The 25,797-nt window shown below is 50.1% G+C and overlaps 1 protein-coding gene across 4 annotated transcripts in view; it reads right to left on the reverse strand.

Moving 5' to 3' along the window:
* The window catches only part of SNX8 (sorting nexin 8), a 49,714-nt gene extending 24,205 nt beyond the window's left edge, over positions 1-25,509 (reverse strand). Inside the window, exons 1-2 of one of the 4 annotated variants that reach the window (XM_047089120.1) lie at positions 25,065-25,509; positions 19,547-19,736 (exon numbers count right to left, since the gene is read on the reverse strand). Coding sequence is in view for 3 of the 4 variants with exons in the window: in XM_047089116.1 (XP_046945072.1) it covers positions 15,632-15,737 (106 nt within the window). In the remaining variant the exon portion in view is untranslated. Of the gene's footprint in view, positions 1-8,883; positions 8,928-9,484; positions 9,560-11,367; positions 11,584-15,631; positions 15,738-19,546; positions 19,737-25,064 lie in introns of those variants that run through there. The other 3 variants (XM_047089117.1, XM_047089116.1, XM_047089118.1) reach the window with 3 other exon arrangements.
* Between the last annotated feature and the right edge of the window lie 288 nt (positions 25,510-25,797).

Consider the following 25,797-nt stretch of genomic DNA (forward strand, 5'->3'; position numbering starts at 1 on the left):
CTCTCTCTCGCTCTCTGCAAAAATAGACATTTACAAAAAAAATTTTAAAAAGAAAGAAAGAAACACACTCGGATCGCTGGGTTGAACCCCCAGAGTCTAGGGTAGGGTCTGAGAACCTGAGTTTCCAACAAGCGTCCAGAGGCCCCAGTTTGAGAACCGCTGTCGTAGGACAAGCGGAAGAAGGACCTCAGGGCCTCGCCTAGACCCACGGCCCAGACCGGACACAGACCAGGGGTTCGTATGTGCTGCCACCTTGTTCTGCTCACTCATCAGAGACAGCAGCAACAGCAGCGTTCCAGGTGACAGCTCTTCCTCCAAAGTTACAGGGAACGGACCCAGCAGGAGTCCTCGATTTTCAACAGCGACACTCCTCCTCAGGCTCACCCTCAAAAACTGCTCTAAGCTACTGTGTTCTTCTGAAATTCGGCTGTTCTCAGGAAACAGAAGCGACAGTGTCCAGGTCCTCATGGTGGCCATGGCCTCACAACAGAGAGCTCGGCGGCCGGGTGGCCAGGGAACACCAGGGACACCCGCATGTGCAGCACACAGTCCTTCAAGAACGAGTCCTAACTCGAGCCCGAACACACAGAGGCTGTCACAGCCTCGGTTTCGCTACCCTTCAGACGCAGTTTTCTTTCAAGAACATTTCACGTACCATTACACTATCTTATTTGAAACGTTTATTTATTTCGAGGGAGAGAAAGAGCGAGCACAGGAGACAGGGGCAGAGAGAGAGACAGAGAGAGAGAATCCGAAGCAGGCTCTGAGCCGTCAGCACAGAGCCCGAGACAGGGCTTGAACTCACAAACCGTGAGATCACGACCTGAGCCGAAATCAAGAGTCAGACACTCAACCAACTGAGCCGCCCAGGTTTTTAAATACAGAAAACCCCCACCCCCACCGTCTGTACACATCCGTGTTCACTTTGCACGTGCTCTCCACGTGCACAGGGATCAACAGACACACAGGCAGTTTCTTAAATACCAAGTGTGTTTCCATGTGTGTACGTGATGTTTCTTTCAAATTTTCTGTAAACGCAAAAACCTTAGCCATTCACATAACAATCACCATGAACATGGTTTTCCCTTCAATCTGTGTTCCTACATACATTTAAATGCACTTACGTTTGTTTTCGTCGTGAAACATTTCAAACAGACGTAAAAGTACAGAAAATATTATATTCCGTGTAACTACCATGGAGATTTCATAACATTGTGAGATATTTTTTCTGAAAAAAAAATTTAAATACAAAACACACGTCACAGATGCACACCCACCCTGTCCCCCTTTGCTATTTGAAGGTGACCACTGTCCTAGAGTGGAGGGATATCCATTCCAGGCAGGTCTTTGTGCTTTCCACGTGTCCATAAGTGTCTGTAAAGTGCATGCAAGTATTGTATTTTGTCGTATACAACAGACACAATTACTTTTTTCTGGTTTATACTGGAACAGAGCACGAGTACAGAAGAGTGTACCTATCAAATCTGTTCAAGTCAATGAACCGGCATAGCATCGGGGCAGCACCCACATAGAGAAACGGGACACACGCCCGCTCCCTTTCGGCCACTCCCCCGCCAACGGTGCCAGCCACCTTCTAACCCACGCATTATTTCTGTCTGTGGTTACACCATATACACGGAATCAATCCGTAAGTTCCCCTGTTTCTGACTCCTTCCACTCAGCACAACGTGCAAGGCCCGTACATGTCACCGCACGCAGCTGTCATTGCTACAGACCCCGCTGCGTGATCGGGCCACGATCGACCTATTGATCGTGCTGCTGGACACCTGGGTAGTTCCCGGGTTTTCCTATTACACACGGTGCTGCTATGAACACTTAGCACACGTCCTTTGGTGGACACATACCCCTCATTTCTGTTGGGTATGTTCCTTAAAGTTCCTGGATCCTGGGATTTCTTACGTCCGGCTTAGCAAATATTTCCCGTTTTCCAAAATGACTGACCCACGTCACACTGCCATCAGCAGGAGGCCCAGCTGCCTCACGCAGTGCCCCCCACCCAGTGTTTTCCCTGTGTCCCCCTCACCACTTGATAGGGTCTGTGTCTAACACAGTGGCCGCGAAGTCAAAATTTCATCTTGAATTTTTTCCATTTACTTTACAACCGTTCTATATTCCTAAAAACGTACTGTTACCTGTAACGATTGCATCACATCTCAGGTATGCAACTAAACGTCACGTAGCCCTTCTCCCATGAGATGTTTCCTGCTATTGTCAACAGCGTGAAGAACAGCCCTATTCACAAAACATTCCGCTGTGGGTTTTTTTACTCTATCCTTAGCATCAATTCCTAGAGAATTGCCACATTATTTCCTGCTAATGGACACTTCCCTGGATGGCTTTTGTACACAGACACATGTTGAGTAAGACTTTCTTCAGAAACCCTCTTTGGAGCGTTACTGCAGTGATCTTGGTAATCTAAAAAATGTACGAAAAAATACATAAAGATGTACCATAGTGGCATTAAAAAAGAGAAAACTAAAATTTGACCTTCCCGCCTGCAATTAGAACGGCAATCACCGAGGGGAAGGGATCGTAATGCAGTTTCCTCAAATCCACCACTGCCCCCCAAAATGTTCTTTTCTCCTTTCTCAGCCAGGAGACGCATGTCCTGCTGCCCCGTTCACTCACCTCTCTTCAGCCCCAGCAGGCACCCGCCAGTGAGAGCCTGGGCACTGCTCCAGGGCCCTCGTACTGGGGACGCCCTTTCCGCAACTATCCGCAGACCAACTCCTTCACCTCCTTTGAACTGTGGCTCAAACACCACTTTCTCACGGCAGGTACTCGGTGCCAACTGCATCCCCTCTGCCCCCCGCATGCTAACATGGGTCACTGGCTCATTATGTCCGAAGAGTGTCCACCACCCACTATAAGACCATCAACTCCGGGACAAGAGGCTTCCTTATTCTGTCCACGCTTAGGATCCCAACAGTCGAGAAGAGCCCCCAGCACATAGTAGGTGCTCAGTAAAACCATTTGCCGACTGCATGAAAGGCGCCAAAGTCACACAGACAGGAAAGCCACAGAGAGTCACCAAGGCCTGCTATGCTTTCCCAGGCGGGGTGACAACCTCTTGCCCATTCCGCACCAACAGATCGCAGTAAGGTCTTGCCGGTGACAGGAACCGTGCCTCAGTGAACCACAGCCAGAGGCAAAAGCCGGTAACACAGAGGAGGCTCTCAACGATGCCGCCGCCCCGGGCGAGCCCTGAGCAGGGGCAGCTCCCCACCTCCACCACAGCCCCTCGGCCAATTCACGGCTATATCTACTTTTCCCCAAAAGAACGTAAGGCAAAACCCCCGGCTAAAGCCATAACGTGCCATCTGGCTCGTCAACCGGCACAACAAAGAAAGGCTTTCCTCTTCCTGCAACAGTTTGAGTGTTTTTACCTTGAAACAAAGTAAAAATAAACCACCTCTCCAGGTCCCTCCAAGTCCTCTGGAACTTCTTCACTGAGAATTTCTGAGCTGAATCCTCTCCAAATCTCAGTTCAAACACTACTGCAACAGTGAAGTGTGCTAAGCCCCGTGCGAGCGCGAGTCTAGCGAGCCTCGCTACTCTCCAACTTCCGCCTCCTCGCTGACCTGCCTCAGTGTCTCGTCCGTGGGCTTCTCACACACCAGAACATTCACCCCAGCCCGGTTCAGGGAGCTCTGGCTCCCCGACGCTGCCCGGCATGGGGATGGCACACAGCACATGCACAACTGGTTTCCAAGGGCCAAAGAATGCGCCAGATCCCCTCCCTCACACCACACGCGGTAACTAAAGGTCCATGTTAAAAGCGCTAAAACTCCAAAACACTTGGCAGAGAATATAAAAACATATCTTTGTGGCCCCGGGTTAGACAAAGTCATGAGTCATGACACCAAAAATACAGACAACAGAAAAACAGAATAGGTCAACGGGACTTCATCAAAATTAAAGACCGTCGTGCTGCAAGACATCATCGAGACATCGAAAAGACAGCCCCCAGAATGGCAGAAAATACGGATGAATCATGGATCTGATTAGGGGCTTGTGTCCAAAATATACAAAGAAATTCTGAAAATACAAATTAAAAAAAAAAAAAAAAAGACAAATTACCTAATTTTAAAAACGGGCAAAGTGGGGCACCTGGGTGGCTCAGTCGGTAAGCATCCGACTTCAGCTCGGGTCATGATCTCGCAGTTTGTGAGTTCGAGCCCCGCGTCAGGCTCTGTGCTGAGCGCTCGGAGCCTGGAGCCTGCTTATGATTCAATGTCTCCCTCTCTCTGGCCCTCCCCCTCTCAAGCCTGCATGCTCGCTCTCCCAAATATAAATAAACATTAAAATTTTTTTAAATAATAAAATTAAAAATGAGCAAAGGATAGGCGCCTGTTGGCTCCATTAAGTGTCTGACTCTTGATTTCAGCTCAGATCATGATCTCAGATTGTGAGATCGAACCCCTCATCAGGCTCCACACTGACAGTGAGAGAAGTGTGCTTGGGATCCTCCCTTTCCCTCTCTCTCTGCCTCTCCCCTGCCCCCCCTCTCAAAAATAAACATTTTTTTAAGAAATTGGCAAAGAGGGGCACCTGGGTGGCTCAGCTGGTTAAGCGTCCAACTTCAGCTCAGGTCATGATCTCGTGGTTGTGAGTTCGAGCCCCGCATCAGACTCTGTGCTGACAGCTCAGAGCCTGGAGCCTGCTTCGGATTCTGTGTCTCCCTCTCTGTCTACCCCTGCCCTGCTCATGCTCTCTCTCTCTCAAAAATAAACATTAAAAAAAAATTTTTTTTAATAAAAGTGGGCAAAAATGTGAATAAACATTTCTCACCAAAAGATATACGAAAAGCCAATGAGCACATGAAAAGATGCCCAGCCACAATGAGATTCCATTTCATACCCACACGGAAGGCTACAGTCGAAAAGACAAGCACAGGGCCTGGGAGGCTCAGTCGGTTAAGCGTCTGACTCTTGGTTTCGGCTCAGGTGGTGATCTCACGGTTCGTGAGTTCGAGCCCTGCGTCAGGCTCTACGCGGGCAGTGCAGAGACTGCTTGGGATTCTCTCCCTCCCTCTCTCTCTCTGCCCCGTTGCCACTCATGCTCTCTCTCTCAAAATAGATAAAACTTTTTTAAAAATTAAAAAAAATACAGGCAATAACAAGTGTTGGTGAGGACACGGAGAAACGGGAGCCCTTGTACTTACAGGAAAACAGTCCAGCAACTCCTCAGAAGGTTAAATTCCACTGCCAGTATATCACCCAAGAGAAATGACAAGCACATCCACACAAAAACTTGTGCGTGAACTCACAGCGGCATTGCTCATAATGGCCAAAACGTGGAAACAGCCCAATGTCCACCAAGTGACGAAGGGGTAAAGTAAAATACAGAGTCTTAATGCAACGGAATACTATTCGGCCGTTAAAAGCAACAGTGTACATGCTACAGCACGGATAATCCTCGACGCGATGCAAAACAAAAGCAGCCAGACGCAGAAGGACACAGAACACGCGGTTCGATCTGTATGAAATTCCAGAAGAGGCAAATCTACAGAGAGTAATAGTTGCCCAGGCCAGGAGGAAAGGGGACTGAAGCGTGAACCTGACCACCAGTGGGTGTAGGCTTTCTTCCAGGGGAGAGGAGAACGCTCTAAAATGATGTCGATGGCTGCACAATTCTGTTAATTGTGTCCTTCAAATGGGAGAATTATGTGGTATGTGGATTAGAGCTCAATAAGGCTGTTAAAAATGTTTTATGAATTCCCTGTCTTCTCCCCAGTTCTTGTGCAAACGACTTTTCCGTGCCAGCAATGGGCCCGGAGCACAGCCGGCCTGCGATCTTGAGCGAAGACGTCTACCGAGAAGGGGGAAGATCATCTACGTGAGAAACCCTCTGGCTGTTCCTGGCACAAGCAAAAAAGCCTAGCTGGTGTCGTTGCCACGGAAACTTCCAGCGGCCCCTGGGGTCCGGGTCATCCCCGTGGCTACGAAGCTGCACGTCAGAACTGGAAGCAGCCACTGAATGCTGAGAACAACCGAAGCTGCCCTTAGGAAGGGTGTCTCCCACCCTCACTCTACCCACGAATTCAAAGGCAGGGATGGACCTGGCCATCTGGACAGCTGCGTGCGTTGCCGACCACCATTCCGGCAAGGGCCCTTCCCAACGAAACCTCTTTGCGTGGGGGACTCGCGGAACCTCTACATCATCTCTCTTTAGTCCTAGAAAACCCTTCAAGTGGGCACCGTGGTCCCATTTACCAGACGTGAAAGCGAGGCTCTAGCAGCACAGCCTGGCGAGGTCTGTGCTGTGACCCGCCAAGGTCACAGCGCTGGCGAGCAGCTAAGCAGTGGGGCCTGAACCTGTGCAGGTTACCTGACGACACCCAATCCTGTATTCCCTCCCTGACTCATGGGGAGAGGAGCCAGGACAGGCACACCCCATGCCTGGGGCCAGAGGTCAGATGGTGTCCACGCAAATTCCTGACTCCTCTGTGACCGCGAACAGACAGCTCACCTCGCTGCACTCAGTTTTCTCAACTCTAAGATGGGAACGGTACCATCTTCAACACTGTTTAGCTGCAAGAAGTTTGTGTTAAAGAAAATATGTCAAAGCATCCAGCACAGTGCCTGGTGCCCAAGCTTTTCTTCTCCAAAGGACCGGCAGGCCAGAGGCCAGACACGAACTTCCAGATCACAGATCGAATGAACCGGAGGCCCGGCGTTCTCACTGCCTCAAGCACGGGTCGCGCGCCACAACGACGGCATCTTGCTCTGGTCAAGACCCGAACAGATCGCGGGTTGTCCCTGGGAGCTCAAAGACACGTGTGAACCACTTGCACACAAACGAGACGTTTGCAACCTATGAGTGGCTACTCCTTTCCAAGGGTAATGCAAGAGACCAAACCACAGAGGGGGGGAAAAAAATCATAGGTCTGTCTCCTGAAGACATCACAAAACTGAAGCTGAGGGCCAAAAACGGTCACCTATCAGATGATTTCCTGTCTCAAATTGGAGCGAAAGGAACCAGCACAGAGGCCACCAGATCTCTGCTTCTCCACGAATCTTTCCAAACATACTCCTGAAAGGGCCCCGGTCAAGTTGGGTGTATTCCTCAAAAAACCTCTTCGGTCTCTCACTTTCAGAATGTTTATCTGTGGGAAGGCCTGGTGATTTTTTTCCAGAGTTCAAAAGCAGTACTCTTTTAGCTAATAGTAATTTGGGGAATCTTGGAATAACTTACAAAAAAGGAGTCCAATTCCAAAAAGAATCATGATCTCTCTCTGGAACCAAATTCAATCTGTTGGGAGATTGTTCTTTGTTTAAACCCTCACCCTGGGTCTGACTGGTTCAGTCTGAAAGTGACTCAGGTTATCTAGGATCTGTTGCCGTGAAAGTGAAAATATTCCAAAGTATCTAGCAGGACCGAGTGTGCTCTATCTCAGTCAAGGCTACACAGAGAGCCTGCATTCACAGCCAAATTAGGCCCCACTAATAAAATTCCAAGCAGTCACTGGCACTGGAAACCAAGTGAGATACAATTAAATCCATTTGAACAAACCCCCATTGGTCTACGGAAGGAATCACAAAAAATAAGACAAGCCATCCAGCGGCCTGCAGGATAGAGGACCCGGAATGCCGTTAATCAGCCAGGGACAGGAACGCCCCGGAAATTGGCATGGACAAATTAGGGACCGTGAAAAATGTCACAGTAAGAGAAACACATAGTCAGTCCTGCCTCCACAGCCAAGATGCGCTGAATCTGGAGGTCTCATCTCCCACGCAGAGAAGGCTGGACCGTCCTCTGGTGTCTGCAACCCAAAGACTGCGAATGGGTCAGCCAGGATAATCCCAACACCTTCATTAGACGAGGGAACTCGGCCTGTGCTTGGCAAAATGTGTGTCCGGGTGCTGTCACATTCTCTCTCCAGGAAACCTATGCTCCAGTCGACCCGCGGCTCCCCAGACTGAACCGGATGGCTCTGGCAGACGCGGTGCAGAGCTGAGACCCGCGCGCAAACCACGCAAGTGACCGTTCTGCCTCCAACGACTGTAGCGCACACACACTTTCCGGACTGCCAGGCTCTCTGTTCGGCCCATCGCGCCGTGTCAAGTGCACCCCCTTTCTGAAAAGAGAGAGGCTAACATCTCACAGTGGTCTGCGGTGGCCATTTTCAGGACAGCCACACGGAAACATCTCGCCGTGTGTGAAACCTTCAGAAGAGGGAAAGTTCGAGGTCTGGGAACGGCTGGCAAAGCGAACTTAAGGAAAGTGCATGGAAGGAGGCCTGCGTAGACGGTAGCCAAGAGGTTACGTCTGCCGCTTCCGAACGGGAGCCCCACGCTTGCCGGGGTGTGAATCCCACCCTCCGGTCATGAGTGAGCGATGGGACTGCTGCCGCCTCAGTTTCCCCATCTGTAAAGTGGGTTTCATAGACTACTGACTTTGCAGGATGTCCGTGAGGAGGAAGGCACCTCCTACAGGAAGCGCTCTGCCAGGCTTTGTCATGAATACAACGCGTCCTCTGGTCGCCGAGAATGCCCTTTGTGGAGGTCTACCAGGAGGAGGCAAAAGATGGGACACTTTCCACTCATAACACAGTCCATCTCAGGAAACACGCCCACTGCCACACAAGCCAGCTCACCTCTCAACTTCTGCAGGCGGGGCGCCTGGGTGGCTCAGCCAGTTGAGCGTCCGACTTCAGCTCAGGTCATGATCTCACGGTTCGTGAGTTCGAGCCCCACGTCGGGCTCTGTGCTGACAGCTCGGGAGCCTGGAGCCCGCTTCAGACGCTGTGTCTCCCCTCTCTCTGCCCCTCCCCCACTTGTGCGCAAGCTCGCTCTCTCACACATACACACACTCTCTCTCAAAAATAAACATTAAAATAAAAAAAAGAAAACAACTAACCTTCTACAGGTACTCCGAGGAGCCTCCCGAATTCACTGTCCACCCTAAGAAGAAAGAACGGTGGTACACGAGACACCCTGAGATAAAGAACTGCACACACACACTTTCCCCACACTCTGAAGAGCTGAAAATGCAAAAACCCAGCAGTGAGTGGCATTTCGCAGGAGGTGGGAGGTGCAATTACGGTCCCAAAGGCAATTAACAGTGCGAAGTCACGACTATCACCTGACCCTCCTTTACGGAAGATGGCCTTTGCCGTCTCCATCATGGAGATACTGTTAACAGCAGGTGAGGTCCCCAGACATCCCTCCTGCCACGACACCTGCCCGTGGCCGTCAGGTCTGGGTCCTGCTGGTCCCCGGGGCCACCAAAACAGCTGGGCTCACCAGCGCCAACTGTATTCAGACATGGACACCAGAAACAGCGGCAGCCAGGAGACCGTCCTGCTTATTCACTGCAAGGCTGGCCATTAGGAGTGGACAAGGATACAATGAACACGTATTTCACCATAAATATACTTCCAATGTTAACTAGAGAGTAGAAAACAAGGGAGGTCAGAACGCCTACAAAACTGTTTTAAAACAAGACCCCTTGCACCCACCTCTGCCTGGCAAACTGCAGATCGTTAGCAGGTGCACTTGACATCTTGGGATCTTGGGTTTTCCCTCCACATTTTCTACAGTGAAGCAGATAACATGCACAGAGAAAGGGCTGTAATGTCTATGGACAGTTTAACAAAGTTATATCTCAAACACACATCCAGGTCGAAAATTAAAAAGCCCACCTTGTCCAGTAAACATTTTAGGTCAAACCCCTTTTCTCCTAACAGAGGCGACCACCACCTACTTTTCATGATATCTTCCTTGCCTTTCATTGATAGTTTTATAACCTGCGGCAGCATCCCCACACAAGAGTCTAATTCTGCATGTTTTGTAACTTGACTGAAACCAGAGTCACCAGTGTACGTTTTCTCGGGCCTCTCTGGACATCCTCAGGGGAGGGTGGGGGGACTCAGGTCTCACATCTGCAAAGATCCCTGAACAGGTCACCCAAGGGCATCCCCCCGTTCTCAAAGCCCAATAACCGAGGTTACTGAAACCCTAATCCGACAGGAAAGTCTGATAACAGAGATCACCTCTGAGGTGGGAACGGGCCGAGCGGGAGAGACCAAGTGCAAGCAGGAGGGCAAGGTTAACACTGGTTCGATTTAAAGCATCATTTTCTGAAAAACACGTGGCAAAAGGATCTTTAACACAAATCGTATGATGTTAGCACTTCAGAAGCACGAATCGAGAGCTTGACACAGTACCATGCCGACATTAAGTAGAGAATTACGAAGACTATTTTCAACAGTGTAGAAAAATGTTGAGTGGAAAGGCTAGGCCGTAAAGCGTAAATGCACTAGGAAGACGTAAAAAGCATATGCGCGGGAAGAAGGAAGTCACAGCTGACCCTCAAGCAACATGGGGGTTAGGGGCGCCAACCCTACCCCCTGCAAAGTGGAAAATCAATGTAGAACTTTTGACTCCCCAAGAACTTAACCGCTAACAGCCAGATGTTGACTGGAAGCCCTACTAGTAAGTAATAAAAGATCAATTAATACATATTTTGTGTGTGTGTTCTATACCATAACCTTCCAATAAAATCAGCTAGAGAAAAAAAAAATGTTAGGAAAATCATAACACAAAATACACTTACCGTACCGCACCATACTGATCAAAAAAAAACCCCGCGTACAAGTGGATGCGCGTAGTTCACACTTGTGTCGTTCAAAAGTCAAGTGTATGCTAAAATGCAGTGGTTGCACTGAAATGGTGGAACTGTGGCCGATTTCTCCGTTTATGAAACGTCTGTACTCGCAGTTACATTCCTGTACAACAACATCCTCCTCAAAGCGCAAATTCTCACACAACAATGCAATTTCACTGGGTTGATTACAACTCATTCGTAAGACTTCTGGCAAACAAACTTTACCAACACAGATCGTTTCTGAAAGATCCTCAGGAGGTCATGAAAACGTACTTCCCAGAGACAGTACCTAGCCACAAGTCTGGCCAGTCCACACCAAGCTTCCCTGGAATTAATCAAACGTCACGTAATTTCACTTCAACTCTGCTGAACACACAAACTCCAAACTGGTCAGGAGTACGACAAAACCCCACCCAACACCTGCTCCACTCCGACCACCCAGCCAGCGGGAACCATGAAGCGTGGCCCAAGTCCCCTATCACTCCAACGGCTCACAGCACGCGTGTACCTTGGGCCATCCCGAGCCCCCCGAGCTCCAGGGCACTTTCGTCCTGATTACTTTCACAAAGAACATCTACCCCCTTAAGTCTCGTTATGGTTTTTGAGTGATTCTATCATGAAAACACTGCAGTCCTTCAGAGGGTAACGTGATCCGGAGCCCCGCTCACCAAGTACCCGGGGGGGTGCGGGCCTGTTCCCAGACAGGCCTCGCGGAGCCCCTGTCCCAACACTCACCACTCCAGGCTCCCCCCAGCCAGCAGCGTGGGCAAAACATCTCTGTTTGTGATGTCTTTTTCTTAGGAAGGAAAAAATAATACCAAAACAGAATTCCCCCACCCGGAACACATCACTTTCTTGCTAACCACAAATTCTGGCAAAATCCGTTCTACATAATAGTGATTCAGTTAGTTCCTCTTTCTTCAAATTGACACATTTTACCTTGCAAATTGGGTATGTCTGTATGACAGAGAGTTGAAAGACCAAGGAAGCAAACTTAAATCATATTTCCACACCTACCACTGTTACCAAGTTAAAATGTGACACTATCCTTAAAAAACGTATGATGAAAACGTAATTCTATTTAATATATGTGCTGCCGAAGCGAGCACAAATGTAATTCTATTTAAACCTCTAAGCCTTTTCTGCATAGCAGATCTTGTTCTAGATACTGGTATGTAAAGAAAAATAATAGTTTCTGCCTGTTGGGAGTTTACGATCAAAATGCGTGTAATGAAGGGGAGCAGGGTGGACAGGAAGGGTTGTTTTTTTGTTTTTTTTTCTGAATGTAGTCAGCACTTCGAGATAGAGTTTAACCCACATGCATACATCTTAAGTGACAGCTCACTGAATTCTGACCAATGTACACCCAGAAAGCAGCAGGCGAGGGGTGGTGGCTGGGGCAGAGAGAGCAAGGAAAGGGCCCGGGCACGCAGAGAAGGTGGGGGCCGGTGCACAGGAGCTCCAATGATGAGCAGAGCTCAGGCATGACCCCAGAGAAAACCAGGAGACAAGTGGCTGGGAGCTTCCTAACCAAATGGAATGTCTGGAATGCCATCCACTGAGCCGCTCTAACAGAACTGAAGCCGATTCTCCCCTGGGCTAAAGACCAAGTTTAGGTCCATCGGACTGCAGGAAAGTGGGCCTATGATACACAGCGGTCATGCGTGTGTATTTTTATCAGGGTATGATGCAACCTCAAAAAATCAAATTGCACAATCAAGCATCTATCACATTCATCCGTTGCCATTCTTATTCTATGTCACAGTTGCTGAGCTTTATAGCCTCAAAAGAGGCCCTGAAATAAACTCTCATCCCGCACAGAGAGTAGAATGTTCCAATCAGACATTTTGCTAGTTACAATTTTACTGTACAAGCCACAAACGGCCTATGTTTAAAATGAAAAAAGAAATTCTACAATTCAACATGAAAAAAGATACACTCCTAACAAAATGGGCAAAAGATATGAACAGTGAGTTCAGAGAGGCCACACAAGATGAAAACATGACAAGAAACTAAACTCCACTAACACTGGAGAAAATGGAAGTCCAAACAAATATGAGACACATTCTTAATTTTTGTAAATCTGAAGAGTTTAAAAAATGGTATTTAGTGTTGACGAGGTTATGAGGAAAGGGTGTGGTTTTTATTTTTTTTAATGTTTATTTTTGAGAGAGAGCGAGAGAGAGAGAGAGAGAGAGAGAGAGGGAAAGAGACAGGCACACAGAGTGGGGGAGGGGCAGAGAGAGAGGGAGACACAGAATCCCAAGCAGGCTCCAGGCCCCAAGCTGTCAGCACAGAGCCCAACACGGGGCTCGATCCCACAAACCCTGACATCGTGACCTGAGCCGAAGCTGGACGCTTAACTGAGCCACCCAGGCGCCCCTGAGGAAACGATGTTCTTAATAAAGCACGTTGCTGACTAAAGTGGTGATAGGCACCACGGAGGACAATGCGTCACTACCTGTTAAAACAAAAGAGGTGCAAACCCTGTGACCTGGCAATTCCACTCCTACAGCATCTACTCATGGAAGGCAGGATAACGCCCCTCCCACCCGAAGGTGTCCACGACCTAGCCCCTGGAAGCTGAATCTGTTGTTTCCACAGAGAAGGAAACTAAGGGAGCAGATGGAATTCAGGTTGCAAGCCGCCGACCTTAAGAGAGGGCACGGGCTGTGGACTACCCAGGCGGGCCCAATGTAGTCCAGGGGTCCTTCAAAGGGAAAGAAGGAAACAACAAAAGGAGAACCAGACAAACGACAGCATGTGAAAGACGTGCTCATGGCTGCTGGAGAAAGGGGACCATCGGCCAAGGAATGTGGGAGGCGTCTGCAAGCTAGAAAGGCCAGAAAATGGATTTTCCCCAGGGCCTCCAGAAGGAACGCAGCCCTGCCCACACCTGGTTTTAGCCCAGGGAAACCGATTTTGGACTGCTGACCTCCAGATCTGGGAGATGATACATCTGTGCTGTTGAAGCCACCATGTTTGCGGTAAATTGTTAGAGCAGCGGCAGAAAACTAATACACGGTCCTGGGGAAACACGGGCACAGAGGCACAAGGCGGGATGTTTTCTGGGAACGCGAATGTATAAGATATAAAAACAGAATGGAGAGAATCCATCCCGAACTGATAACAACTGTCACCTCTGGTAAAGAGAGGATGATGGCAATCGAAGTGAGATTTCCACCTAGTTAATAATGTTCTACATTTTTTTTAAAGAAAATGTGTTTATCCATATACTGCTTAATTGCAAGTTAAATGTTTAGAGAGTTACCATTCACAGCTGAAACGTCAAAGAACCACAATATAAGACTCTTAATGCTGAAAAAGTGAACACAATTTCTGCTCACAATCTCAAAAGCACCACAAAGTCCTAGACCTCACAGTCCCCACGATTACACGTGGGCTCTGCCTGTGTAGACAGGACACCAGAGAAAATTCATTCTGTATCCATAAACACAAACCCTTCAACAAATCAAAATCAATGTGAGATTCACATTTATGGTCGACGGACAAGATTCAGTCTCAAAGGCTTAGGTTTTCTGACTCCAGCCCACCCAACCACGATTCCCACCTTGACCGTGCCTCCTTAACACTGCCCACTTCAAGCAAGTCACTTGCCTCTGGGTTTCCTTTATCCCGGCGTAAAAAAAGGTTTGTTCTACCACGTCACCTGCCTCATGGGATGGTCAAAAGACTTTAAATGGGATGAAATGACAGGTTACATCCCAGCAATCCGTGAACCCTGAATTTGAGACTCAGCCGGCTACAGAAAGCCCTCTGTAAACACAGAGGTACTGGCTACACTGTGGATACCATGAGCGGGCCTAATAAAATCGCCACGACCTCAAAGGAGGCCAGCTACCATGGAAATTCCAGACCAAGTTGCAGCAAAGGCAGTCTTGGAGAGCTGGTGCCATCCGTAACTGCCAGCCGTAAGTGGAGTCCTGCCTCAAACACCTCCTGCAGTTACCTGTACCTGCAGAGAGACCCCTGAGCCACCACCACCACCACATCCAGCAACTATGAACTGCTTTATGATCCGAGGGGAAACAGCCTCCCATTTCCAAATGTGACCCAGCCAAAGGGGCGAGGCCACGGCCCTGGTATAGGTGAGACGGACTGCCCACGCTGGGCGCCAACGTGAGACCTCGAGGACACAATGTTCTAACCAACAGCAAGAGCCATCACACGTGTCCTCTTACCCAGCTCCAAATGAAATGAAAAATCTAAAAACCAACTTTGGGGGTGGGGGACTTCAGTGCAGACGCAGACTCACCCAGGATCTTTCATATCAATTAGTCAGGCCAGTCCAACGCCCACGCCCCAGCAGCTTCCCTGACGCCCCCTTCCTGTTTCTCCCTAATGAATGAGCCCTCTCGTAGCCCCCCAGAACTTAGGGTGAGCACAGCCCCCTGGAGACACCTCGCCAGACCGCCAGGAGGAGTCCCTCAACGTCGTGCCCCACCCCCCCACCCCCCTCCCCCCGCCAGCACCAAGAAGAGGTAGTAACTCCTACCAACATCCCCCTACGTGCGTTCTGCAGTTAGAGGACTAGGACTAGAGGAAGGAACTTTTCAACAGGGAGCATGCTAGAAAAGCCAAGCCTGGCGCACGCCTTTCCGTGTTCACGCTCATCCACTAGCTCGGAAGCACTCCCGGCGAAGTCTGTCCGGATTGCTGGGGAGAACTCCCAATTTCTCGTCGGAGCCCCGCAAAGTCCTGGGCTGCGCCCCACGCGGCCGGGCGGGGCGGCACCGCGGGGGGCGGGGGACGTCCGTCCCCGAGGGGGCCCTGCACCGGGAGGCGCCGGCAGAAGAGCGCGGCCGGGACAAACCTGAGCAGGTGCTCGGGTCCCCCGGCCCGCGGCGCCACAGCGCGCTCCTCGGCGTGGCAGGGGCACGCGGGGCGCCGCGGACACCCAGGGAGCCGAGGGTCGCGGGGTCACGGGGGACGCGGGCCCGGGACCGCGCGCTGGAGCCCGGGGGACCGCGAGCCGTACCTGCCGCCGGCGGGTCCGCCTCCTCCTCAGCCTCCGCCTCAGCTGCCGCCGCGACTGGCGCCGCGCCTGCCTCCCCCGGCAGCCGGTCCATCACGCCGCCAGTCATGTGAGCGCGCGCCACGTGACTTCCTCCGCGCCCGCCCGCCCGCCTGGCCGCGCCCACCCCGGCACGCCCCGCCCACGCCCGGCCCCGCCCCGCCCCTTGCCTGGCCTCGCGGCGCCCGCTCCGGGCCTGCCACGCCCCTTCTCCGGCCTCGCCACGCCCACCCGGGCCCGTCACGCCCCTTGCCCGGACTCGCCACGCCCCGGCCACGCGGCCACCCGGAGGATTGGCCCGCGCTCCCGCCAGCGCTCCCGCTCCCCCCAGCAGGCTCGGTGCCAGCCCAGCTCGCCCACTCGCTTAGCCGCTTGCCGTCACGCTCACCCCTCGGCCGCTCACTCGGCACTTCCGCGTGGGCCTCTCCCCGCCCCGCGCCCCCGCACCCCTCCCGGCTCGTCCCTCGCTCCCCCCGCCTCCTCTAGCCCTTCCCTTAGCTCCCACCCCCCTCCGCTCACTCATTCACTCGTTCACCCGCCCGCCCTCTCACTCGTTCCCTTCCGCCCGTCCGCAAGGACTCACTCACCCTCCCGCCCGCCGGCTTGCTCATTCACTCTGCTCCTCACTTACGCACCACTCCCCACTCACTCATTCACCCCCTCGCTCAGTCACTCAGCTTTTCACACGCACCCATCCCCCACTCATTCATTCGTTCATTCCTCTACTCACCCACTCCTCCCCCCGCCCCCTTGCTTGTTCACCCACTCGTCCATCCCCTTGCCCACCCACTCTCACTCGCCCTACCAGCTCACTCACCCACTCCCCCTGGCCGTCCAGTGCCGGGACCCGGAGATAGGAGGATGCATTCGGTGCCTCCCCCGATCTGGAGGACCACAGGACACCAGAGCAAGTGTCCTGGCTGTTCCAAAGTGAGGCTGTGGGGGCACCGGAACAGATGAAGGGACCCCTGGGTGGGGCAGAGCCTGCCTGAGCTGATGCTGGGGATGAGGAGTTCAGCAGAAGGAGCGGCCTCCAGCAGGCGCGAAGGTTCTGAGGCATCAGGCAGCTGCAGACGCTGTGGTCCTCCTGGAGCTAACAGTGTGGCTGCAGAAATGGCAGAAGAGGAAGCTGGGGCGCCAGGAAGGGCTCCATGAGGGAGGGCCTCGTTTCCAAAGTCAGAATCGTGGACCTCCGGCTTCTGATGCCCACCAACGCCCCCTGGGGGCTGATTATAGCGATCTAGAGCCCAGAGCGACCCCCCTCCCCCTCCCCGTCGGGGTCCTGAGAAAGGTCCCAGTCTTCCCCAGGTAGCTGGTTTTCCTTGCTACAGCTGGACCCTGCCTCAGTTACAGATCACCGCGCCCAAGGACATCCCAGAGAGCTGACACAGTCAGAGAGGCTCTCCCCGCACCCCCCCCCCCCTGTAACCTAGCAAGTGCTATCCCTTTCTCCAGATGGGCTTTTCCAAGTCACGGGGCGCTGGGGGGGGGAGGACACTGCAGGATCCTGTGATGCACAGACCCCCATCTGATGCTATTTCCTTCCGCCACCGCCACCGGGGCTTCCTTTCAGGGCTTGTTGCATCAAATGATGGGCTCAGCACTTTTCCCTGACTCTGCGTCTATCCAGTCCCCAAACACACACTCACTCGGGCGTGCGTCTACACCCACACACACACTGCTGATGTCCTGGTATTACTCCGCACGTATCTCTGTCCCTCACTAGATTATAAAATCTTTATTAAAGGTTTGAAAGTTCACTGGACTCTCCAAACTGTAAAACCCTAATAGAAGTGTATAAACAGACACTATTCAAGAGTGATAACATTAAATGTATTATTTTCACACCCTTGACACAGGACCACACAGCCTCTAGTTCAGCAGTTCTGGATCTTTGCTGCACTTTCTAATCATCTGGGGAGAGTTCAGATAGACTGTGTCTGGAGCCCGCCCCCAGAAGTTCTGATTTAATTCATCTGGGGTGTGGCCTAGACTTGGGATTTTTTTTTAAGCTCCCCAAGTGATTCCAACATGCAGCCCAGGTACAAGGCCACTGTTCTAGGTTGAAAGATTATTTGATTCCTGCAAACATTGCCTGAGCATTTTCTAGGTACTGCATTTGTGGGGGGGGGGAGACACAAGGATACAACAGGATTCTCACATCACAGAGTGAAGCAGGTGATAGGGCTGGAAACATAGGTGTTGTGAGAGGAAAGGGGAGTGAGCGGTGGGTTCTGCCCAGTTCCGAATGCCTCCAGAAAAAGGAACTCGGTCCTTACAGGTTGTGGGCTCTATTGCCAGATATCTCGAACGGTTAGAAAGTTCCTGGAAACGTGCACTGAAACACGTCTGCCTGTAACTTCTTTAGATCCTCACCAAAGAAGACTAATCCTTATACGATTTCTGCTTCATTCAGGAAGCAGCAAACAGCAGACCAGAATTTCTGACTTTTAAAACCTTGTGGTTAATGGCAAGGATCCAATGAACATTGTTCATCTGTTGTTCGAGTCACATCAATCGCTTTCCATTTAGGAAAACGAGGACTGTAGGCACACGCTGACAGCTGGAATGGTGGAGTCGGGACGTCACGTTGCAGGTGGACGTGCAGAAAGGGGCTGTTATCAGCTGTCCCACCGAAATGCAAGGACTTCCTCATCCTGCTCGGGGCCTTTTGAAGAAGTTAGTGAAACGCTTTGAGGACTACGGACTTGACCGTTAATAATAGTTGACCTGTTTGTCAGGATAGGCTGTATCCTGCTGCAGAAACAATCTGAACCCTCAGACACCTGAAATAACAAGGCGGCCACGCTCGCCACAGTCCCTTGGAAACCCAGACAATGGAGCGGCCACCATCTGGAAGTTCTGCCATCGCGACAAAGAGAAAGAGCTCGGCAGGATCCAGCACAAGCACTGAAACGTCCCGCAGCCCTCCATTCGCAACTCCCTGGCCAAAAGTGTGACGCGCTTCCCCCAACCAGGAAGAGCCAGAGGGCGGACCCCCCCAAGTGCCCGGAGGACCGAAAGCCAGAAATATTTGGCCAATAGCGCTAAATACCAAGCACACTAACCAAACTAGCATTTCTTGAATGTCTACCTACCATGTGCTGAGCACCTTTCTAAGTGCCTTTTATTTGGAAATTCACCAACTCACCTACCCGTCACACTAAATCTACGAAATAGTAGTATGATGGTCTCCATGCCCCAGCAACTAAGGCAGAAGAGTCTGACACGCCAAGATCGCAGAGCTAGTCCACAGAAGAGCCGGGATTTGAACCCAGACCATCTGGTACCAGAGATTCCCCCTCATAATAGCCCCTGTGGCGTTACCCAATGCCATAAAACCCCCAGTTTCTCCTCAACATTCTATTTTCTTTTTTTGAGAGAGCAAGTGCATGTGCACGTGAGAGCAAGGGAGAGGAGGAGGGAGGGAGAGAGAGAGAGAGACAGAGAGAGAGAGGGAGAGAGAATCTTAGGCAGGCTCCGCACTCAGCACAGAGCCCAAATCTGGGCTCGATCCCAAACCCTGGGATCATGACCTGAGCCGAAACCAAGAGTCAGATGCTCAACCGACTGAGCCACGCAGTCGCCCCTACCCCCTCAACGATCTTAATCAGGAAATTCCAGTCCATCCGTAACCTCTTCTTTTAGAAGGCTTGAGGGGGATGCGGCCTGTGGCTCTGGAAATCACACTGGGGAGAGGGAGTCTGAAGGCAGAGAAAATTACAACTTCGCAAATAATATTAATAGCCCCCAAACACGTATGGAACCCTAATGATGTGACAGGCACTGCACAAAGTGCTGAGCCAGTATCATCTCAACACCGTGAAGGTCATGAAACCGAATCCCCGGGCGACGCTTCCTTGTCAGGCAGCGAGATACCTTCTCAAGCTTGCATCCTAAAGTTCCGGAGATCTGCTCACGTCCTCCAGGAGCCTCAGGAAGATTTCAACATCTCAGAAACGTTGGCTCTCCTCACGAGACGTCGGACAAGCTACTTTATTCTCGTCAGCCTCAGTTTGCTCGCATGTAATATGGCAACATCGGTACAACTCATTTCAAAGGTGTGTTCCTGAAAGGTTAAGGTTTAAATAAGAGACTTCTTGGGGCGCCTGGGTGGCTCAGTCGGTTGAGCGTCCGACTTCGGCTCAGGTCACGATCTCGCGGTCCGCGGGTTTGAGCCCCGCGTCGGGCTCTGTGCCGACGGCTCAGAGCCTGGAGCTCCTTCGGATTCTGTGTCTCCCTCTCCCTCTGCCCCTTTCCCACTTGCGCTCTGTCTCTCAAAAATAAATAAACATTAAAGAAAAGATAAAAGTCTTAGGAGCCTGGGTCAGGTAACAGGAGAGCACAGCGTGGGCCTGCAGCAAGGACAGGATACGGCCTAAAGTCCCTGGATAGGCTCAGGATGGACGGAGAGTTACCCCACCAGCCTTTAGGAGGAGCGTGGGTGCTGGCTGTCCACACCAGACCAAGAGTGGAGAAAGAAGAACCCGTGAGGCAAATCCCAGTCCTGGATATTTACCCCAGGGAAATCAAAGCATATGCCCACCAAAAAGAGGCTCATTCCTAGAAGCCTCATTTGAATAGCTACAAACTGGAACTAACCCAAATGTCTGTTAACAACAGACTGGATGAACATATTTATTGCCGTAGAGCCATACAATGGCATGCCGCACTGCCACGGGGGAGCACAAAATACTCGTGCTGGCACGCGCCAAGTGGGGGACTGTTATGACAAATACCTACAGACGTGGAACTGGCTTTGGAATTAGGGGATGGGTAGAGACCGGAAGAATTTTGACAAGCATCATAGAAAAAGCCTAGATTGCCGTGAACAGATTGTCAGCAGACACGTGCCCGTTAACAACTCGGTTAGTGAGGACTGGGGTGTAGAAAGTCCACATCATCTTAGATGGTAATACCCAAACTGCCATAAAGCGAGTGCAGACGAAATTCAGACGTTAAAGGCACTTTATGGGGTGCCTGGGTGGCTCGGTCGGTTGGGCGTCCAACTTCGGCCCAGGTCATGATCTCACAGTCCGTGAGTTCCAGCCCCGCGTCGGGCTCTGTGCTGACAGCTCGGAGCCTGGAACCTGCTTCGGATTCTGTGTCTCCCTCTCTCTCTGCCCCTCCCCCACTCAAGCTTGGTCTCTGTCTCTCTCAAAAATAAATAAACATTAAAAAAAAAATTAAAGGCAATTTTGGTGAGGCCTCAGAAGGAAATGAGGACCACATTACCGGAAGCTAGTGGAAAATAGCTTCTGCCCCGCAGTGGCAGAAAGCCCAGCTAGATTGTGTCCCAGGTCCATGAGAAAGAACCTATCCGGACTGCAAACAATTGTAAAATTAGGAGACTCACGGTCAGGAAAGTGTGCTCTGGAGAGAAAGCCAGGGGTGTGTCTGGACAACCTTTTTCTAGCGCCTGGAAAGGAACAAAAGGCCACAGTATTCATCACAGAGAGCTCTTTGGAGAGATTAGATTAGATGTGTAGCATTTCAGCAGAAGCAAAAAAGAGACAGGATTATTCAGGAAAGACCTGTGGATGAGCCTCTTTCTTTTCTTTTTTTAATGTTTATTAATTTTGAGAGAGAGAGCGTGAGCAGGGGAGGGACAGGGCTGGGTGGGGGGTGGAGGGAGGGAATCCCAAGCAGGCTCCGCACTGTCAGCGCCAAGCCCAGTGCGGGGTTTGAACCCACAAACCGTGAGATCATGACCTGAGCCAAAATCGAGAGTCAGACGTTCAGCCGCCCGGGCCCCCCCCCACCCTGCTCCCCGAGCCTCTTTTGTAACGGCGCACGTGTCAGACCCACACGGTTTTTGAACATCTTGTCTCAGCAGAAACACTACCAGCTTGGACTTCAAGGGACGGAGGAAGACGAAATGAAAGAAGGCAGACTCGAAAACTCTACAGGCAGGAAACAGGCTGAAAATACCACTCGGCTACAAACACGTGCTACGCTTCATGAAAAAGGAAGGAAGACTCCGGGTGCAGCCGTGGACCTTGAACCACGGAGAACAGTTCGTTGAAACCTGAGTTTGCTCCCTTGCATTTCAGAATTGCTTAGGACCGCAATTCCTTTCTCCTTCCGTTTCTTTCTGTTTAAATGGGAATGTTTATAACTGTTACCCTATGCCTATCGCGCCATCGTACTCGGGGATTAGATCATTTGTTCTCTAGCTGCCCAGATGGAGAGGAATTCTGCCCCGGGATGAATCACAGACAGCGTCTCACCCATACCTGTTCTACCTTATTTAGATGATGAGATTTGGGACTTTGAGTTGTGCTGGAAAGGGTTGAGACTTTGGGGGATACTGGGATGTGAGAGATGTATTTTGCAGACTGGATAGATGTGAATCTTTGGGAGGCAGAAGGTTAGCTGTAGTAGACGCAAGACTAGCCCCTCAAAGACCATCTAGTCCCCAGAACCCATGAATATATTACCTTATGTGGAAAAAGGGACTCTGAAGATGTGCGAAGTTAAGGCTCATGAGATGGAGACAGTCTCCTGAATTATCTGGGTGGGTCAAGGTGCAATTATGAGGGTCCACATAGGAGGAAGGGAACAGTGCCAACATTATGGAGACATCCATGTGATGCTGGAGGCCGAGACTGGGGTGGTGCAGTCACGAGCCAAGGAATGTCGGCAGCCTCTAGAAGCTGGTAGAGACGGGGCGCCTGGGTGGCTCAGTCAGTTAAGCGACCAACTTCAACTCGGGTCATAATCTCACAGTTTATGGGTTTGAGCCCTACATTGGGCTCTGTGCTGACAGCTCAGACCCTGGAGCCTGCTTTGGATTCTGTGTCTCCCTCTCTGCCTCTCCCCACTCACACACTCTCTCTCTCAAAAATAAATAAACATAAAAAAAAAAAGAAGAAGAATCTGGTAGAAGCAAAGAATGACTTTTCCATTGGAGGTTCTAGAAAGAACCATTCCTACCTACCAACACCTGGATTTCAATCCTTTAGGACTCATTTCACACTTGTGACTTCTAGAACAATAAGACAACACATTTTTATTGTTTTAAGCCACTAAATTTGTGCTACTTAATGCCGTTGAATTTTGTACTTAAAAAAATGGTTAAGGTGGTAAATCTTTTTTTTTTTAATTTTTTTTTCAACGTTTATTTATTTTTTTGGGACAGAGAGAGACAGAGCATGAACGGGGGAGGGGCAGAGAGAGAGGGAGACGCAGAATCGGAAACAGGCTCCAGGCTCTGAGCCATCAGCCCAGAGCCCGACGCGGGGCTCAAACTCACGGACCGCGAGATCATGACCTGGCTGAAGTCGGACGCTTAACCGACTGCGCCACCCAGGCGCCCCTAAGGTGGTAAATCTTATGTGTATTTCACCACAGTTAAAAAGTTATTTTCAATTTGGGGCGCATGGGCGGCTCAGTCACTTAAGCATCGGACTTCAGCTCAGGTCATGATCTCACAGTTTGTGGGTTCGAGTCCGCGTTTGGCTCTGTTTTGCTCAGAGCCTGGAGCCTGCTTCAGATCCTGTGTCTCCCTCTCTCTCTCTCTGCCCCTCCCCCATTCCCACTTTGTCTCTCTCTGTCTCTCAAAAATGAATAAACATTAAAAATGCTTTTAAATAAACATTTAAAAAGTCTTTAAATTATTTTCAATTAAAAAAAGAAAAACTTTCTCACAAAGAAAACTCATGGTCCAGATGGCTTTACTAGTAAGTTCTACTGAACTTCCAAGGAGAAAGTAATAGCAGTGTTATTATATAAGCAGAGTTTTTGCCAGGAATGGAGGTGGTTTAATTAGTTGAAAAATCAATTTAACTCACTGTGTTAACAGAACCATATGATCATCGCATATGCATAAAATTTACATTGAAGAAAAAATACATTATGCAAAAAAAAATGCCCCCCAAAACGCATGGGAAATTATGGAAAAATTTAACACCCATTTATGATTACATCTCTCTGCAAACTAGGATGATAAGGAAACTTCTTCAAATTGAAAAGGAGGATCTGTGAGAAGCTAAAGCTGGTTCATACTTAACAGTGAGAGACCAAACATTTTCCCCCTGTGATTGGCAGTAAGGCAAGACAAGACGTTAAACGTCAACACTGACTGGAAGTCCTCGCCCGCGACTGGGCAAGAGGAAAATGGCATGAAGACTGGAAAGGAAAGCGGCTGTGGAAGCAGAGAATGCTGAGGAATCTAAAACCACCACCACCACCACCACCTAGAACTGGAATAGGAAAATTTACCGAGGTGGCAAGATACAACACTAATATACCCGAATCAGTTGTATTTCTGTATACTCGTAACAAACACATGGAAAACGAAATTAGAGACGAGCCATTTCTCCGACGTTGTTCAAACCTATGGAACGAACAATACCAAGAGCGAACCATAAGGTGAATGATGGATTATAATGTGTCAGTGCAGGTTGGTAACAGACACACAATTCTGGTGGGGGGCTGGTAAAGTGGGGGAGACAATGCATGTGTGCGGGCAAGGAGATATGGGAAATCACTGCACCTCCCTCTCAGTTTTGTTTGATGCTTAAACTGCACTAAAAAATAGCTTTAAAAAAATATTGGGGCGCCTGGGTGGCCCAGTCAGTTAAGCATCCGACTTTGGCTTGGGTCATGATATCGAGGCTCATGGGTTCGAGCTCCCTGTCGGGCTCTGTGCTGACAGCTCGGAGCCTGGAGCCTGCTTCAGATTCTGTGTCTCCCTCTCTCTGCCCCTCACTCAATCATAAACAAACGAGTCTGTCTCTCTCTCTCTCAAAAATAAACTTAAAAAAAAAAAACCTATTTCTGTCTCTCTCTCAAAAATTAACTTTATTTTTTTATTTTATTTTATTTTTTTTAATTTTTTTTTAAGTTTATTTATTTTTGAGACAGAGAGAGACAGAGCATGAACGGGGGAGGGGCAGAGAGAGAGGGAGACACAGAATCGGAAGCAGGCTCCAGGCTCTGAGCCATCAGCGCAGAGCCCGACGCGGGCTCGAACTCACGGAGCGCGAGATCGTGACCTGAGCCGAAGTCGGACGCTCAACCAACTGAGCCACCCAGGCGCCCCTCAAAAATAAACTTTAAAAAAAAACCTATTTCTTCAAATTTTTGCTGTAAATTCTGACAATCAAAGACATTAGAAGAAAATTATCTTGATACCAAAATCAAATACGCTGGAAGAAAACTATAGGTAATGTTGCTCATGAACACAGACACAAAAATCCTTCACAAAATATAAACAGATCTAACCCAGTAGCACATGTAAAATGGATAAAATATTGTGACCAAGTAAAATGCAAGTTTGGTTTAACATTTCCAAATCAAGGTAACTCAGCACACGTATTAGTTTTCCAGGACTGGTAACAATGCGCCACAATCCAAGGGGCTTAAAACAATAGAAATTTACTATCTCACAGACCTGGAGGCTTGAAGTCCGAAATCAAGTTGTCCGTGGGCCATGGTCTGTCTGCAACTTGTTAGGGGACAATATTCCCTTGCTTTCTCTGTCTTCTGGTGGTTTGCTACAAATCCTTGGCACTCCTTGGCTTGTAGACACATCACTCCAAGCCCTCCTCTGTCGTCACATGGCTGTGTCTTCTCCACGTGTGTCTCTGTCTTCACAAGGCATTTTCTTTTTCTTACAGGGACACTAGTCACATTAGATGAGGGCCTACCCTAACGACCCCATCTTAAATTGATTATATCTGCAAAGACCCTATTTCCAGAGAAGGCCACATTTCTAGGCACTGAGGGTTAAGACTTCAATGCATCTTTTTTGGGTGGCACAGTTCAACCCATGACACCGTATCAGTAGAACAAAGGAGAAAATTCGTAAGATCATTTCAATAGATGCGCAAAAGGCATTTAAAAAATGTCCAGCATCCATTCATCATGAAGCTCTCAGCAAATGACCAATAGAAAGGACCTTTCTCGGGGCGCCTGGGTGGCGCAGTCGGTTAAGCGTCCGACTTCAGCCAGGTCACGATCTCGCGGTCTGGGAGTTCGAGCCCCGCGTCAGGCTCTGGGCTGATGGCTCAGAGCCTGGAGCCTGTTTCCGATTCTGTGTCTCCCTCTCTCTCTGCCCCTCCCCCGTTCATGCTCTGTCTCTCTCTGTCCCAAACGTTGAAAAAAAAATTTAAAAAAAAAAAAAG

This window comes from Lynx rufus, unplaced genomic scaffold (assembly GCF_022079265.1).
Source record: "Lynx rufus isolate CCGP_SWC_20201006 ecotype Redwood Valley unplaced genomic scaffold, mLynRuf1.p SCAF_27, whole genome shotgun sequence".
NCBI classification, from domain to species: Eukaryota; Metazoa; Chordata; class Mammalia; order Carnivora; family Felidae; genus Lynx; species Lynx rufus.